This window comes from Phocoena sinus, chromosome X (genome assembly GCF_008692025.1).
Source record: "Phocoena sinus isolate mPhoSin1 chromosome X, mPhoSin1.pri, whole genome shotgun sequence".
Classification (NCBI taxonomy): Eukaryota; Metazoa; Chordata; class Mammalia; order Artiodactyla; family Phocoenidae; genus Phocoena; species Phocoena sinus.
Genome location: NC_045784.1, coordinates 18,293,152 through 18,312,472, shown reverse-complemented (window position 1 = coordinate 18,312,472; position 19,321 = coordinate 18,293,152). Strand labels below are relative to the sequence as shown.

Sequence of the window (19,321 nt, the reverse complement as noted above, 5' to 3'; positions counted from 1 at the left end):
GTTAGCTATAAAGACTGTAATAAATGGTTCTAGAAGATGGCATTATCTGAATAAATAAATATTTATCTGAGTAAATAGTGAAGGGAAAGTGCCTTGGTTAATAAACACATGCAATCATTGTAGGAAAAACTATGATTTTATGATCCATAATCATGGTTATAGTTCTGCTCTGATAGTTTAATATAGATATGGAACTGAGAGGAAAAAAATCTCTAAGAAAGCACCGGTTTTTTTGGAGAAAATAACCTAGGTTAAGTTTTTCTGTACTTCATCCTTACTTACCCTAGTCTGCTTTTGCCCTGGCTTTTGACAGCTCATTGGCTTTAAGTTTTATTTCTGCAGCCCTTAGCCATAATAATCAGGCTTCTTTGGCTTAGTGGAACACCTAAGGAAAACAAATCAAAACCCTATTTCATTCATCCTCTTTAAATGTTCATTCTGCAGACATGCTGTAGGTAATATTTGTAAAAGAATATTTTTTAAGTTTATTTTTAGTGGTACCCCCCCCCCCCCCCGCCCCACCTTCCCAAAAGAATCACAGAGGAACGAAAGAGGAGTAGGTGAAATTTTAAAGTTCCTTTCAGGTAAATGGGAAACCAGCTTGATTTTGCAGGACCTCAGAGAAGATTCTTGTATACACCGGACAGGTGCTTCTTCTGGCTTGTACCACCAATGGAGTGACAAAGTTAAAACTTGTAACCGGGGGTGGGGTGGTGGGGTGGTGGCGGCTGTGTGATTAGGTCACAAAGAAATGTGATGAGGACTGCATGAATAAAATAGGTGCTTTATAAGGATTCATTAAGAGCTGAATTTATTTGACTTCAGTTTACAGTGCTGCCTCTCTCCTAGATTTGAAACTAATGCAATAAAATGTACAGATATATAGTGTTAAAAGGTCTCTTTCATGCTAGGCTAGCCACGAGTCTTTTAAAATTCATTAGTTTAATTTTTACCATTTAAAACAACTTTATACCAAAGTAAAAGCCGCTTAGTAGCAACACAGCTAGTCTTTCCATCAACTGCTCACTGTTTCCAGGGCACAACCTGGCCACTGTATCCACGACACATCCATCAGGTACAGATATTTTTAAGTAAATGTACGCATTTGGTCTAGTAAACATTAACAAGTCTAAACACCTGTAACAAGCACACTTCATTTTAGGACAAGAGGTTTTTGTTTTTTTGCTTTTTGTTTTTTTACATATACAAAATCCCACAAATTTAATGTGCGTCAACACCCATGCAGTAAATAAATGTTTTTACAAATAGTTTTTTTTTAAATGATAAAAATATTACACCGGACCCAAAATTCCATACAAACATTAATACATGATTTCTCATCCATTTTGACTAAATATAGGATTACTGAAAATGTGCTGTAGAAAGGCCACTCTCCTGTACAGTTGTGCAAAGTCTGCAAAACGATAGTGATTCAATGGTGGTTTCAAAAGCAAAGGAAAAGATCCCCGCTGTGGAGTTTTTACTTTCTCCTCTACAGCAAAAATATTCACTGGCAGATATCTGAACTCTTAGAGATGAAAGTACATTCATTCACTGAGCTGTACAGGCAACAGTATAAAGCTGATTAGAAGTAGATTTTAGGATACAGAATAGTAAAGGAGGGTCTCTTCCTCCTCCTAAAAAAACAAAACCCCAAACCAGCGAATTGTGACTTATACGTTATGCAGCCAGACACTAAAAAGCAGCACAGTCATTATCATGCTGTGATCACTTTCAAAAACGAGATGCTTATAAATGGAAATATATGAAGAGGATTTTTTCATAGACTTCATCCACTCTATAGAACAAATCATGAAACTAGGAAAAACCTCTAAAAATTGTTTCTCTCGTATAATTCAATGTAATATATCTCTGAATGACCATCATCCTCTTGCTCCTCAGGAGAGAGGTACATTTTTGTTTTTCAACATTGTTTTCTATATTAGAACATACATCAGCCTGTAAGTAAACATATTTTACTTCCCTGCCTGAAGTATAATTATATATAAAGTTTAAATAATGGACTAGGGGGAAAATTGACCCTAACTGGGAAGTTGATTCATTTACGTTTATACCTTGTAACTTTTTAGAAGTTGGAGTTTAAAAAAATGAGTTTGGGCTGAAATTTTATATATATATATATATATATATATATATATATATATATATATACATATATATACATATACACATATATATATGTTAGCTGCCTTTCTGGGTGAGTTAAGTGTGTTTTAAAAAATCCACTCTCAAAGTCCTCTATACACAATCAGCATTTCATCACTACAAAAATAAAGGAAGATTTAAACCAAGAAAATAAAGCAGCTCTATCTTCAATTTTGGTCTCAGTTACAAAAACATCTTACAAAGCTTTGCCCTGATACACCATTAAGTGTCCCCATGGATTTGGAATACTATTTCCATTAACCAGCTTTCACAAGTTAATAGACTATTAAGACGAATATTAGATACCTGAACTTTTCTTATGTTGATGCTCTTCTGTTTTGCTTAACTCTTGTATGCGCATCTACATTTCACAAAAATAAAACTACAGCATTAAACTTTGTGCAATGTTTAAGAAAATTCTTAGAACATTTTAATAAATATAAAAAAGGTTTAAATTCTTTCCCACCCACAAGGATGTCTGCACCTGAAAAAATGTGATTTAGTTTTGAAGTCTTGTTTATATAAAATTAACTTAAAGGGAGAAAAGATGACCTTAGATAGAAAACCGCCTTTTTGTTTTTTCTACTTGAAGACCACCTGTCTTCAGAGTTGTTTGCAAAAGTTAACTTTAAGTCATTGAAGACAGCTGATTTTGCACATGGTAAACATAAGCTGAGCACTAACTGCATATAAAATATACAAATGCTCATTAAAGACAGTGGTATTATGACCATATAGGGTTTGTTTCATATAGTTTTGGTAACATTGAAGTATAGCTTGTCACGTGTCCCACACGTTGATATAAAAACTACCTTATATACTTGTTCAAAGTACCAGAAGGTACCACATGGCCAGAGGGCAGAATACACTTACACATGCGTTTCAATGTATGAATGAGTGTGTGTTAGGGAGGAAGTGATTACATCTACTTCAGAAGAAATACTTAATGGGTCATTTGAGGTGGTGTTTTGACAGATATCCAAGAAAAGATCGAGGTACATCTGCTTCCATTGTTGGAATTCTTTTGATGTCAAGTCTGGATTGTCTAGGACTTTATCAATAATGGCTACTTCCCCTTCTCTGGCCTGAAAAGCAAAAGGATTCAACAGTTACAATAGGGACAGACTGTTCTTCAAATTTAAAATAAAAAGTTAATAGGCAAACTATTAAGAGGCCCACAAGAAACAGCTCTGGTATACTCAAACTCAGCTATTTAGACTCAAATACTAGTGCACTTTTTCCTACACGCAGGCATGCCTCGTACTGCCCACTCTGTACGGTTTATTTTTTCTTCTGGCCTGTCCTGTTTCCCATCTCTGCCTACAGAAACCTTCCTCATTCTTTAACATCCAGTTCATATGCCTCTCATTTCTTGAAGCCTTCCTTCGACAACTGGAAAAAATGTTTTCTCCTTCATTTAGATAAGTCCCCGTAACACTTGATCACTGCTGTTGAGTGGACTTACCACATTCTATGTCTTGAGTTACTTTTGCACTGTCCTTTTTCCTTCTGCTAGATGGTCCCTTGGTGGTTTGGACCTGAATGGGGGTGGGGTGTGTGGCTCTGGGAGGACGGAGGGTTAGGATATCTTTGGACTAGAATTGGGCACCGGAATTATTCTTATGAATATTATAGCTCTTTTTAAAAATTCTGGTCTTAGTTACCAATAGGCCATTAAATTATCCCACGGATTTGCAATAGTATTCGCATGAATACCAACTGAAAGCTAATTGACTGAAAACTTGGCTGCCTGCTACCAGAAATGTTTTCAAATCATGCATTTCCTATTTTGTTTATCTCTTTGGTATTCACCTCTGTTTCAAAATTCACAAAACCTCAGCAGCATACGACAGATCTGCAATATTTCCCAAAGGAGCTCTTTGACCTTTTGTTTCCTGAAATTACTGCGTCACAAACTCTGTATGACATTTCTTTTCTGTTTTTGAGTTTTCCAGGGTGCAGGGTCTGCTTAGGGAGAGTGTGTATGGCACGCCCTCTCCCCTGATACACACAGAGTGAGGGGGCTGGCTCTTCTGGCTCCTTCTTCAACTTCCTGCCTCTGTTTCCCTTTCCTCACCACTTCCTCCTCAATCTGGGGGTGGCAGAAGAAGACTGGAGACTATGTAAACGCTTATGGAAATGTATAATAAGAAAGTAACATGTCAGTTGGGAACTGATGGTGTATGCAGAACAATTATAAAATTTCTACATGGAACATGAATCACTCCAAATGTGCTGCAGGAGATATTCACAAAATATCTCAAACAATTTTAGCACCCATTATTGCATTCTGCAAGCATGCTGTGTTCTTTTAGTAACTATATTAGTTCCACGACATGGCATATTTATCTTAGGAAAACAAAAGACTGAGGAATAACACCAGCCCTGCATTTTCGGAAAAAAAATTAATTATGTCCTGTTTTCTCCGAGAACTAACTCATATAACACTTAGTCAGTGCTTTGAGATGTTAATAAAAAGTTAACATTATTTCCTTTTGGCCAAATACACTTACTACGCTAAAGAAACAGCTCGGCTTCGGCTTCGCATTCGGTATGTTTATCCTCCGCTCCCCCCACCCCCCGCCATTTTGTATTTTGTCCCCTGGAGTATCTGATAATCCACTTTGAGTTCAGGAATGAACCTCTTAAAAGGAATTTCTCCTTCCATTTCATATCTTACCTTTAAAGTGCTTTTGAGAATTCTTAGCCTGTGTAGTTTTTCATTCATCACAGGATCATTACATCTCTTTATAAATGATAGCTTGTATTCCATCTTGGTTGAAATGCGATGTTCTCCCAGTGGTGACAGACTGGCTTGCTCCAATGCCCTATATAAATCTTGCAAAGAGTCTCCTAACTTTTCTTCCCTACTTTCACCTGCAATGTCCAAAAAAAAAATAATAATAATAAGAGAGAGAAATAAATTCAGTGTAATAAACAGTTATTTGACACTCCAAAAATCTACTAAAAAATATCTGAAAAACAGGATAATGAATGATTGGGAAAACACTCTCTTACATTAAAAAAAAAAAAAAAAAAAAACAACAACAACAAACCCCACCAAACCCACAGTTGCTGGTTATACTGGGTAAGACTAGCTACAGGCAGCCAATTGTTTTAGAATGATCAATTAATAGGATGCTTTGATTAACAAAATATTCTCTTAGTAGCAAATCACTGTACATATCTTGAGTCCATTAAGTTCAAAGAATTAGAGTACAAAAGGTACACAACACAGAAACAATCCTGCACGTGATTTAATATTTTAAAACATTAGTGAATATCCCTTATCATTATACTGATAAGCATAGAAGTGCTAAGTAACAGAGCTCTCCTGGTTTAGCAATACTGAATGAACTGATTTTTACATTTTTCCAGACTTCATAAGATGGAATAGCATTCACTGGAGTATATATCATTGTAAAAATCTTCTAATAGTGTGCCGTAGAGGATTATTAGGTGTCATGTGACTGCCATAGTAATGCCTGCCACATTGTAAATATAGTAAATGATCATAATTATCATCAATAAAAATGCTTTAATTAGAATGAGATATGGGAATGTTTATATGCAGATGTAAGCAAAAATCTGGCATGGACTAAAAGAAGCTACTTAACATTTGAAAGACCTGGGAAGAAAACACTCCAATTAAATATTTTTGAGAAAAAAAAAATTAGAGACTGGTTCAGGAAAGGATCTTAGATCTATTTGAACAAATCAAAACTCCCATATTATTCTTAAATTGTCTGAATATACTGATGTCATATCTTTCTCAATGATAAACAAAGATGAACTTGGATCCTGCTTGGATTGGGAGAGAGGATTAGGGTTATATCACATTTCCTTTAATAGAGAGCTTAAGAGTCCTATTTGAGGAATACTAATTACATTGGCCCAAGAAGTAAATATGGAATGTTGTTCATTCCACCATGGTCCATGTAAATATTTTAGGCTTTCTGTCATAGTTAAAAAAAAAAAAAAGACGCCCTAATTGGTAATAATGTAGTTAACATTTGTAAGTGCCGGGCAGTAGGGTAAATGCTTAACATTCATGATCTCATTTAATGCTCACAGCAGTACTAGGACTAGATCTATTTGATTTTCATTTTATAGCAGGGAAGTACCTTGCTCAAGGTCACATTTAGTAAGTGGTAGAGCTACAATTCCGACTGGCCAGTCTGGCTCCAGAATCCATGATCTTAACAAGAATTCTAGACTGCCAATTTTGTCAGGAATCATTTGAACTGTGTATTTAACAGTAGGTGTTAGATGAATTTGTGAGACTTGCTTAAAATGCAGCATTCTAAAAAAAACTGCCCCCAAAGCACACCAACACAGTACCTTAACTTGAGGGGATCATCTTTAGGATGAAAAAGTAACTTCATTTAAGTTTCATATTCAATTTTTGGCTCTGTTGCTGAGGTTGGCAACTATTGGTAAGTATGACTGTCGAATCCTTCTATTAGAAAGTTCTTTGTTATCAGCACCTGCAATCACTAATTCCTCTATAACAAATTTTAACTTCCTAATCATATATCTAAGTTAGAACTATAAACTAAAAATACAAAAATCCCTTTAAACAGCGTTTTAATTCTCTGTTGGCTCATCCTTCAATGTCTGCAACACCTAGAGGATTTTGAGGGGGTGGGGGGACAGAGGACTGTAAAAAGGAGGAACTGCCTTGTGGGCTAAGAAGATTGAAATGAGATAAGGAATTTTAACTGAGAATGGTTTGGAGCCAGAAAGGCACAAAATTATAACGTCATTCAGAGTAACTAAATGGAGTTGTAAAAACAAGGATACTTTTGAACAGCATAATTCCATTTCATAAAATCATAGGCCAAGAAAGAATCCTGAGGAATTATTTAGTAGTTACCATTCTTTCTGCCTCAAGGCAAGACTGCATCTTAAGCCAGATGTAATTTCATAGAGCAGAGGGTGGGAGAGAAATGGTAGACCTAACAGATGTGAATTATGGTAGTCTAGGTATCAGGTAGCCTAATGTATTATTAGTTGTTCAGTTCTTGAAGGAAGGTAAAGAAAAAAGGGATTCAGATTATAGTTTTAGGATTTAAAGGAGGCAGAAGTATTTTCACATAGTAAACTTTTATTTTAAGATAACCTCCTTCCATATTACCTAACATGTAGAGAGTATATATTTTGTTGAAAAACCATTCTTACCCAGTTTTCTTTCTCCTCAATTCTTAAAGTTTGTGGAATACTGAGCCAGTTGCTTGATTTTTTAATAAAATTTCAATGTAGTTTTACCTCTAGAAGTGTAAGTAAAGCTTTAATATAAAAAGTGACAAACATAGCTAAAAACTGGAAGTTTTTTTTTCCTTCTTGCCATTAAGGGGGGAAGAAACGTTCAAACAAAGGACAACATAATTCTACAAAGAACCTGGTTTGACAGCTATAAGAAGAATCGAGTATGGATTTATCTCTGGGCAGCACATCTGAACAGGGAATCACAATGAGACGGAACACAGAAACATTTCCAAGTAGAGTAATGGAATAGAGATATTAGAGATAAGTCAGGCCCCCTCCCCCCACCCCTACACATCATACACATATGCAACACAAGACACAGTAGTGGGATGAGGAAGGATGAGGGATTGAGATGCCAGGCTACCACAAAATGCCACCAGTTACTCAACATTTTAAGACTAGACAAAGAGTCCTTTTCTTTTCAAAGGAGTGGGAGTGAGGGGCAGAGTCACATTATAAATCTGATTCACTGTGCTCAACAGTCAAAACAACACAGAACTCAACATTCAAGACGAAAACAGACCTTTATTTTCTTTTATAATTTTCAATTGGTTTCCTTCATTTTTTTTTCTCAGATGAATACCAATTAAGTCAATTGGGGCTACCGCTGCAACTGAAAATGTGAAAGCACCTTTATCTTCTCTTTTTGCCCTCTTCTTCTTCGTCTCCTTCTCACTTCTCTTCTGGTTTCTCTCTCTTTTAAACCCTTGCTTTTCTTCTTCTAGAAGAGGCTTGCTTTGGAAGAGGAGGCAAGCACTCGGTCAGGTCTGCTTCCTGATTGACTTTCTTTCAACGTGCCAGTTCAGCCCTTGGAGCACTGGCCCAAACCCAGCTCGTTTGTAATTTGAATGAATGTTTTCTGCAAGTTGGCAAAGTGTAGAAGACCACATGCAAACCACAGGATATATAGAGGAACCTTCTGAGATTCCTAATGAGGAAGTGTATCACTGCTACAATGAAATTTTAACTTGTATCTAACTTATTAAGGAATTCTGGGCCTATGAAGGAGTAAATTCCCTCTCAAATTATATTTACATTTACAACATGTAAATTAGTCGTGCATAAGACGACACGCTTTTCTATTCCAATTTTATTAAAGCGAAGAGAACATATGAGGTTCTCTTTCCTATAGAAAATTTCACTGATAGATTTGAGGATCACAATGAAGTCATCGATAACTCGTACTCTCAGCCAAGGGAGGGTCATTTCTGGCTGTGTCATAAGTGGCAGGGCTGGAAGAAGATCCTCTTTCTTGTTTCATTTATACTCTAGCTACACCATGAAACACTGTGAGGCTAGAAATACGCTGAGCATCACCACAGTTCGTTGTCTGGTTCTTTCAGGTTGCATATGACCTCCACGTAGTGATAAAGAAAAGCTCAAAGAAAAGATTAGCCGATGCAAAATAACAGTTGGTTGGAACTTTCTTGCAAATGGCTTATTAGCAGATGATAATGCACGTCTTCAAATACTACGAGGTGTTTGGTTGATGTATTTCCTTACATTCATGCCCAGTGGTTATTAAACTTTTTTGATTGTACACCCTCACCAGTTAAAACACTTCTGTTGATAACTTATATATATGTATTACCCTATATTAATAGATATGCCTATTATAAGATAGACACAGAAAAGAAATTCGAGAAAATGAGACATGAAACCTGAGGAGAAATCCCAATTTTTTTTCTTCCTGTACCTCACCCCATGTGTACCCTCCTTCAGAGACTTAGACTGTGACTTTCCCTGAGCGTATATGCCTCGCTCTCCTTTGCATTTCCCAATCTTCTACCTGGCATGGTGTCTCATGCACCCAACGTTTAAACTGAGTGATGGTTTTCTCTACTTTAGACACTAAGTACTCCAAAGAGGGCTTCCTATCAGGTGACTGTGTAATTTGTACGCTAGTCTCTTGTGTAATTTTGTTCATGTTTCTTTGGTGAAAATTAAGGAGAACAGAATACAAACGTGGCGACCTAAAATGTCATTCTGGTGTCCTTGCTGTTTCCCTGCCTCTGCAATGATAATGTGGAAGGAGAGAAAAAATGAAAACAAAACAAAACAAAACGAGTATACCAACTGGGCTCTTGAAGAATCAAGCCAACAATGAATAATCAGTTCTGGTACATGTTTTGGAAGGGAACTGTGCTCTTTTAAAATTGGACAATGATGTCCTCGTGGAAACAGTTGATCCTTCCACAACACAGCTCGGTAATGAGCACAGAAGGTTGGGAAAGGCTAAGTCACAAGTGGAGAGAAGGCTGAACATAGTAGCATTAGTCACCAGTCAAGTGTGAGAGGCATTCGGTCTTGTACGGCCACAGAGTGCTCCAAGGCTTCCAGGTGAATGGCATCACGTATGTGGAGCACTGTTCTCGCCATGAAAGGCAATTAACATTTGCGTTGAGACATGGGACTATTTTCTGTGAATACTAATTTACCAGTGTGCCATAATGAACAACTTATTTATATGTAAGGTGACAAAGTTTTAATGGAGATAGGTTTAATGTTTGTAGGTTTTATGCTAAAGATGATTATGTATTCAGGAGTTTACACTGTAATTTGAATTGTTTTATAATGAAAGATTCACTCTCTTTAATTCATGTTTTTATATGTCAACTAGCTATGCCTCGCACTGTAAAACCGGGGGAGGGCAGTTTGTTATACCAGAAAAAAAGCATAAGATTTTAAAACCTGGCTTTTACTTGTCACTCTGTAATCAACTACCCTTTTCATAATTAGAAGTAATTGGTTTATTTTCTTTTAGGCAAAATAACAATAATTTCTCTGATGAAAAAAACTGAGGAAAAAACCGTTCTTTTGAAAGGACAGCTTGAGTGAGTCCACCAATATTGCTAAGTGTATTTTTACAGAAGAACATGTGAAACCCATCCCTGTACGAATGACCTTGTGCTTCACCAAAATTAAGTACAGCCCATACCAGTGTCTGTCAATTCCTTCTGCACAACAGTAAAGCTTACTTCCATAAATAGTTAACAAAAGAGACAGAGCTGAAGCTTATTCTACACTTCATTCTCTAAGCATGTAATTTCTGCCGAATTATGTTGTTTAATGCCACAAATATATGACCGTGATTGCATTTTCAGGGTATTACGGTAGTTTTTATGACAAATAGTTCAGATGGCAAAATCTTGGTGTCCTTGGCATTGATTTATTGTCCCAAAGGGAAGGTTCTTTGAAGGACAATCTCAAACATAAATGACAGATTCTATATTTGCCCACAGAATTTAGAAAATTTAACTAATAGAGACATGGAGGTCAAGGTACCTGGTTCTTAGGCAGGAATTCGTAAAGGGGACAGTTTAAAAACAAAGCTAAGAGATGATCATATTTAAAAATTAATGTGGAGTCCCCATATTCCTTAATGAGAAAAAACTAAAATTCTTCATGTCATAAAATTTTACTATGACTTAAACAGGGAGGACGACCCAAGACAATCCCACTAATATTAAATGCCAACAAAATGCTTTTTGATGCATTTCTATATACCAGAACCATCATTTTTATATATACTCAAAAAAACACATTAAAATGGTTAGAGCACAGAGGCAACTGTAAGGCAGATCAATGTGATTTTATTCACAACACAAATTCCATTTGTGAGAAAGAAGCATAGATTACTTCTCTTTAGAAAGATATTTACTATCAAGCATACTTAGCAAATTATTTAGCTATCTAAAAAGATCTGATACCAATTGGCCATATTTTTATTTTTACGTAATTTATATTTTTACAAGTATTCACATTATGCAATATTACACACTGTGGCGACAGGAAGAAAAGAAACATTTTCAAATACAATGTTAAATTATCTGTTCATTGCACAGTATGAAATATCCATTAATTAGCATTGAAATTATTACAGAGTATCTTATCCAACTAAAGGAAATTTCACATCCACTACAGAAGAAAAATAAGCAATATTGAGCCATAAGTGACCCAGTTACATAGTATTAAATAATATCTGAAGCTAGTTTGAAAGACAACCAGACAAAATACTTTTTCAAAAGTGAAAACCACAGCCTATAGATTTGGAAAATTTTACAGAAAAGAATAGCTCATGCCTGTCCTATGAGGCAACACCATTTGTATACAAGTGCCAAGAAATAAGGAGAAAGTTAGGATTTTAGCTGAGGAATCTAATAAAGCCTGGCATGTGGAATTTTCTTCATTAGTGTCACCGAAAGCAGTCTCTGTGTTGCACCTGAATACACTTTATAATAGAATAAACATAGTAAGTTTCAGAGCAGGTTGTGTATACCTTGCCTTAATAGATTACACTTAATTTAGTACAATACAGCACGTCAAGTTTTAAAAATGCAAAATACACTTAATACACAGAATTTGCTTTCTCTGCTTTGCCTTAAAGAGGCCACCGAAGAGTCCATTAAACAGCCAGGGTTTTCTAGTTATTGGAGCTGATCCCTCTCCTTTCCTGTGTCAGGAGAACACAACTGAGCCCTTCCCCAGTCAATAATACCCTTCCCCTCTGTTCTCCCACAGAAACAGCAGTTTTCTGTCACTGTGCTCCATCTTGATTGGCTTTGATCTTATGCTAGTCCCAGTGGAGAAAGCTCGCATTCTTCTTAAGAGTGGCCTGCCCCTCTTAATATCCCTTTAGGGAGGCCCCCAATCCAAAACACTTGATGATCTAAGCTTTTAAAAGTCTGTTTTCTGTTATAAACAGCAAGGACGAGGCCATTTTAGTTGCTTGCAAGAGGTTGATGTTGAGTCTGCGTCGTGCCGACTCTCTCCGATCTAAATTCTCTAAACATTAGCTTATCAATCTGTGAGTCCAATGGGTTGAGTGCCAACAGAAGTGGATCCGATTTGGCATGGAGAGGTTCTACCAACTCTCGCAGTGTATTAGCCTAATATGATAAAGCAGTGATACAATATGATGAAAGACCTGCGAGTGCCATTATTTCCAAAGCATATTAGTATTTGTATTAGAAATACCATCATGCAATACCCATGAAGAGAAAAGAGAAAAATGTGGCTAGAATTGCATATGGTTTTAATACCATAATGTCTTTCTGTTGGCATGCAAGTCTACTTGGCCGAAAATGGGACACTTTTTGTTTTAAGCTTGGTTATCTGGAAACGCCAATCTTATGTATACAAAATAATACACAGTGCAGATACATCTTTTCCTGCCTCTATACCTGTATATGCATATCTGTAATTTTAATCAGAAAAGTTTATGTTAATAGTATTCTCCACACACATGTAAAATGATCAGACTTTCAAGAAAATTAAACTGTTGTTCTATACAAGATCTTTCCTCAAATTCATCCAATCAAGAAGTATGAGGAGAAGTTTTCTGGTCTACCTTCTATCTAACTACGCTGATTCACACGCTACCAGGTGCTAACTGGTGAGATATAAAAGCCCGGCTAGTGTGGCTCCAAGGAAGTGGCTGAATGCTGACCAACACAAAGTGAAGAGAAGTGAAAAGCTTCACAGGGTCAACGTGATGAAAGGGTGACTTGACACCTGCGCACAAGCCACATTCCAAGGAATTAAGAAACTAGAGGAGAATAAAATTTCTGAATGACCTGGGACACTAAGAACAATTGGGCTGAAATAAACTAGTCTCTTTTAAGTTCATTTTAGTTTGGATTTTGAGGAATGCAAATATTGTCACCAGGCACAAATCAGTGATATTTTTACTTTCTAGCCTAGGGCAGATCTTTATCTGCTACATCCTGTAGTACCTTTTGAGTTATATCAAGAAGAAGGAACAAAATGGGAGAGGGAACAGAGACAGCATGTTGTTCATTACTAGCTCCCTCAGAAAATGGGAAGGGAGTGTGCTGCCCATAGCACAGTATTTAGAAAATAGGATGCAGCTTGGTCCAGAAATCAGCAGAACTAATTTTTGTTTATATCATAACCTTCTTTTGCAGAAAAGGGGCTGGGAACTAAGCAATCTTCATAGGTAGGTCAAATGAAACAAAAGATAACACCTCATTTTTTAGAAAATTATAATACTGGAACGCTAGCTCTGGATTCTACTACTTTGTTTCGTAAGGTTATGGAACTTCAAACTGCAAAATCAGAGGCAATCTAATTCTGGGCACAAGGTCTTCCTAAATTTAAGCTGTTTCTAATTTATCTATGCAATTCAAACATTTCCCCCTCAGAAACAATGTCACCTGAATGGTTTAATTTCTAGTGCACTTAACCCATACTAAACCTGAACTAGGGCCTTGGTAACTAAGTCACATTTAGTTACATTTAAAGACACTGTAGAGGATTGGTAAATTCTACTTCAAGAGACTGGAAACACCTCCTCAGTTGAGGCCTTGCCAAAGTGCAGGATGGTGGGGGGTGGAATGCTATTTCAAAGTGACTATAGCTATTTCCTAGTCTGTATGTACTAACATAAGAGAAGATAACTCTCTCCAGCAAGGTGTCTCTTCAACTAGCAGTGGTCAGGACCACTGGCTACCAAATCTCAGGGGCAGAGGCTGGCTTGTTAAACACAGATTCCTGGGCCCTACGCTTAATCTACTCAATCAGGATTTCTGGGTGTGGAACTCAGGAATCTGCATTTTAAAGCAAGCAACCCAGGTGATTCTTGTGCCCACTGCAGTTTGAGGCCTCCTGCTTTTAGGCCAGTCACATTGTGAGGGCTGGTTGGAGTGATGCCAATTTTTTTGTATTACACATATAAGTAGTTTGTAAGTCAGAAGACTTTGTAGTTGGGCAAGTCACATAGGGCCTTATTTTTAGTCTCGTCACCGGTATAACATTGTATTATGTAACTCAAATGATTTCAAGGTTTTTGCTGAGGAATCCGATGGAAATATCCAGGTCTACCGAGAACACAGCAAAATGAAAGCGGCCGTGGTAAACTGCTTGAATAAATTCTTTCAAGCTACGCTTTTAGGTAGCATTAAATAGTTCCTCTTTATTTTTGAGGCAAACAGAACAAATATACAGATACTTCCAGACTCAAGCCCGTTGAATCAACTCTATGTCTTGGTGTGTGCATTCTGAATCCCAAGTATGAACAGCATGGGCAGGCCAGGAGGGTCAGATATGATGGACTGGTGTATGGCTAATCTACATGAAATCTCTAAAACACAAAAACCCACTGCATAAAGATACTGTTTGATGAAAGCCTATTTTTGACTTCTGTGAATCTTATATTTATGTGTCTTTAATATTTTGCAAGTTCCTTTCTGGTTCTCAACACTCTCCTTTTCTCTCCCTTTGTGTTTTCATTGGGCATTCTCTCTCTCCCTATTTCTACTCTTCTCCTTTGTAGCTGACAACTTCATTTATCCCTACTCAAAGAGTCAAAACATTCAAACCAGTTAAAATTACTTATTATAGTGACAGACTAATTTTATGCCTGTTTTTTTTTAAAGGACCAGTGGAAATTGCATGTTTCTTAAAGACCCTAAAAATTAAATTATATGGCTCTTGATTGTTTTGTTTTCTTTCGGTCAATATACTGACTATAAAAAATATTTCCTACTTCCTGCTATTAAAATATACCTCACTATTTACCAAGCTTTTAATCAAGCACATTTTGAAACAACAGCAACATATCTATGCTACCCCAAGAAAATCAGTAATGTTGCTGTTTGGCATATTACTTAAATATTTATTGAGCTTCCATTCATCACTGAAACCCCCAATTGTGAGGCTACCAGGCCAGACAGAAAGAAAAAGATCCTGTTTCCCTGTTACTGAATCCCTCGAGATCTGAATGGTGCACCCAGATGTAATGCCATGTTGAGTCATGTATAGGATGACTTCTTCCAGTGTTGATCCACTTCTCATGCAAGCTCTTTACGGACTGAATCTATGTAGGATATGTTGAGAAGAATGTTTCTTTCCCTTTTTGTTTTATGAATTTAAAACTCTTTCCACTCAAATAATAAGCAGAAATAGAAATTCTAGAAACATAAGTTTTAGAAAGGTAATCAGGCTTCTAATAGTGTACCTGCTAGGAAGAGCTGATGATCCTTCAATCAAATCCTGACGATTAGATTATAGGGTAAGGATGGAGGCACAAACATTTGCAAGAGAATGATTAAGTTTGAATACAAAATAGGTAAAAAAAATGTTTTCCTTAATGAATGAAATAGAAGAAAATATATGAAAATGGAAATAAGAAGTGCTTAAGCCAGAACAGCATTTTCAAAGATTCCTACTTCTGAGTTCTAAGAGAAAACTGGATCCATATACTCCACTTCCATTATCAGTGAGCTTGAGGGCAAATTTAAGGGCAAAGCCACTGACAACTGGTCTTAAGCTGCTTGCAGATAACAAGGCAGACATCCAAGCTTATCAATAGTAACACACGTGGAGCTCCTGGGAGAGTAGAACTGCTTTGTGTGCTTTTGAAAAAAATCTAATTTACCACAATTATCTGGATCTCCCCCTTCTTCTAAATGTATGTGTTCAGATTTAAGTTTTTCTTTTTGTAAAACAGGAATATCTAACACCAGGAATTGACCGTCAGTGATAATTACTTTTCTCAGTGAAAGTCTTGGAAAAAGTGGGCTGAAACCTAGGTTCAGAATGTTTGGACCAAGAGAGAGACTTAATTGTGGCTTGAGTGGTAGCTGTCCAAATTTTGAGGGCCTATTTTCTTGTAAAGGTGGAGTTCAAATAGACAGTATATCAGGTTTAAAAAAATTTGTTTGTTTGCTTATTTTTACTACCATGGGGGAAGGAATTAGAAAGTCTTTTATTTTATGAATAATAAAGTATTCTTTTTCAAAATAAAGTGATAAATAGCAAAAAGTAATATAGTTTGTGATTATACTTATCACACTTATGGAGATACTTAATTAGAAATTCCAGGTAAAATAAAAATATTTGGTGAACCTAGCTACAGGCAAAACAGATAAGGAAATACTGTTCCCAGATAAAATGTTCCTATAAATTGCCAAATAACAATTCCATTCTCTGTGTATGATTCACGGGAGAGAGTATTTCCTTATGAAAGTAGTATCTCATCTTAAACTACTTACCGCTATATTATGACCTTAGAGAGCACTTAGGACTTATGAGTATACCACACACTCTGGCTTTTTCTGTCTGCATTAAAACCACTATCTGAAATAAAGGTACACCTAAAATACCCTTTAACTGAAGCTTATATGTTGGCAACAGTTGAAAAGGTCTTTTATGTTTAACAGTCACAGAAGTACTTAATATGTTAATTCAATTTACCCCGAGTTTATTTTCAATGAAATATCTATAGATATATCAGAAAAATGTACTATGGAATTCTGCCAGATTATATTGTCATCCCAAAATGTCATCTTTCAGATTTTAAAATAGAAAATGGGAGGAATTCATTTTTATAGACATGCATGGTTCAATAAGGATTTAATGGGTGCCTATGGGTATATATACTATATCAAATGTTAGGGATAAATATACGAAGATGACAGTCTGACCTCAAAGAGTTCACGGTATAGTTGTACCTGCCCCATTTCTGTCTTATAATTTTATAGTTTATATAGATTATCAGTAAAATAAAGCTCTACTTTATTAGTGTATACATATATATATATATATATACACATACATATATACAGATTCTATTATACGACTGTAATGTAATTATACCATTACCCTAACAATGTATATTATATGTAATTATACTATGTATAATTACATTAATGATACATATTGTATGGATATATTAATTTAAATTGATAAGTATATTTGGAATACACAGAAAATAAATTATATTTGAACTTTAGGGCAAATTTAAAGAAGATCATTAAAATATGAATATATGTGTGTACATACATATATATATATGATATAAAACAGCTGAGTTTTGATGCTTACGATAGACGTTAAAACTGAAGAGGACTGGAGCAGAATATAGAGCCCAGAAATAAACCCATGCACTTATGGTCAATTATCTATGACAAAGGAGGCAAGAACATACAATGGAGAAAAGATAATCTCTTCAATAAGTGGTGCTGGGAAAACTGGACAGCTACATGTAAAAGAATGAAATTAGAACATTCTCTAACACCATATACAAAAATAAACTCAAAACGATTAAAGACCTAAATGTAAGACTGGAAACCATAAAACTCCTAGAAGAAAACAGGCAGAACACTCTTGGACATAAATCAAAGCAATTTTTTGATCAGTCTCCTAAAGCAAATGAAACAGAAGCAAACATAAACAAATGGGACCTAATTAAACTTAAAATCATTTGCATAGCAAAGGAAACCACTGACAAAATGAAAAGACAACCTACTGAATGGTAGAAAATATTTGCAAATGATATGACCCGATAAGGGGTTAATATCCAAAATACATAAACAGCTCATACAACTCAACATCAAAAAGACAAGCAACCCGATTAAAAAATGGGCAAAAGACCTGAACAGACGTTTCTCCAAAGAGGACATGCAGATGGCCAACAGGCACATGAAAAGATGCTCAACACTGCCAAGCATCAGGGAAATACAAATCAATACCACAATAAAATATCACCTCACACACCTGACAGAATGGCTATCATCAAAAAGAACACAAATAACAAATGTTGGTGAGGATGTGCAGAAAAGGGAACCTTCGTACACTTGGTGGGAATGTAAATTGAAACAGCCACTGTGGAAAACAGTATGGAGGTTTCTCAAAAAACTAAAATTAGAACTACTATGTGACCTAGCAATTCCACTCCTGGGTATATATCCGAATAAAACCAAAAACACTAATTCGAAAAGATTCATGCACCCCAATGCTCATAGCAGCATTATCTACAATTGCCAAGATATGGAAGCAATCTAAGTGTCCATCAACATACGAATGGATAAGAAGATGTGGTATATATACATACAATGGAATACTACTCAGCCATAGAAAAGAATAAAAATTTTCATTTGTAGCAACATGAATGGACTTGGAGGCATTATGCTAAGTCAAATAAGTCAGACAGAGTAAGACATACTGCATAATATCACTTATATGTGGAATCTAAAAAATACAACAAACTAGCGAATATAACAAAAGAGAAACAGACTCACAGATATAGAGAACTAGTGGTTACCAGTGGGGAGAGGGAAGGAGCGAGGGGCAACATAGGGGTAGGGATTAAGAGGTACAAACTACTATGTATAAAATAAATAAGCTATGAGGATATACTGTACAACACAGGGAATATAGCCAATATTTTATAATAACTATAAATGGAGTATAACCTTTAAAAATTGTGAATCACTATACCGTGTACATCTGTAACTTATATAATATTGTACATCAACTATACATCAATAAAAAATAACCAAAACAAAACCAACTTCAAAAAAAAAAAACTTGAAGGGGATCATAATACGCCACCTCAAAATATGCCATTTTGGCCTAAGGATTAGCTGAAGGTAATTAAGAAGCAGTAGGCATAGAAAGATCTTAGGCCATCCCCCAATCGGCCTTAAAGCAGGACATAAATTTCCCACTGTGAAGGTGTTCCTCCTCTCCTCTTACATACCAGGAGAACAATCCTTAACATTTGAAGACAGGAAGCTGGCATCAAGATGGGTCTGCACAAACAAATCTTACTAAAATAGCCCTTATCTTCTGTTAGTTTCCCCATATATAAACTTTTCCAAAATTTACCGCTCTAGAAGCCCAAACCCCTTTTCCGGTTATCTTGTCAGTTCTCCATAATTTATCATGCTTTGTTAAAATGGTGTATAAAACTCAGGTCTAAGTGCTTCTTTGGGTCTTCATTTCTTTCCTATGAAGGCCTCTGTGCACATAAAAATTAAATTAACACAATAAAATGTATATGCCTTTTCTCCTGTTAATCTGTCATTTGTCACTTTAGTTCACAGGCTCCAGGTAAAAAACCTAACAGAGTAGAGGAAAAGTT

General features: G+C 36.0%; 1 protein-coding gene across 4 annotated transcripts in view; it reads right to left on the bottom strand.

Annotated features, from left to right (window-relative positions):
• Window positions 1-2,317: 2,317 nt before the first annotated feature.
• The window catches only part of CNKSR2 (connector enhancer of kinase suppressor of Ras 2), a 257,232-nt gene continuing 240,228 nt past the window's right edge, over window positions 2,318-19,321 (bottom strand). For all 4 annotated transcript variants that reach the window (XM_032619801.1, XM_032619802.1, XM_032619803.1 and 1 more), the window contains 2 exons: window positions 4,847-5,043; window positions 2,318-3,251 (listed from right to left, as the gene is read on the bottom strand). In XM_032619801.1, the coding sequence (XP_032475692.1) occupies window positions 3,036-3,251; window positions 4,847-5,043 (413 nt within the window). In that variant the 3' untranslated portion in view covers window positions 2,318-3,035. The remainder of the gene's footprint in view (window positions 3,252-4,846; window positions 5,044-19,321) is intronic.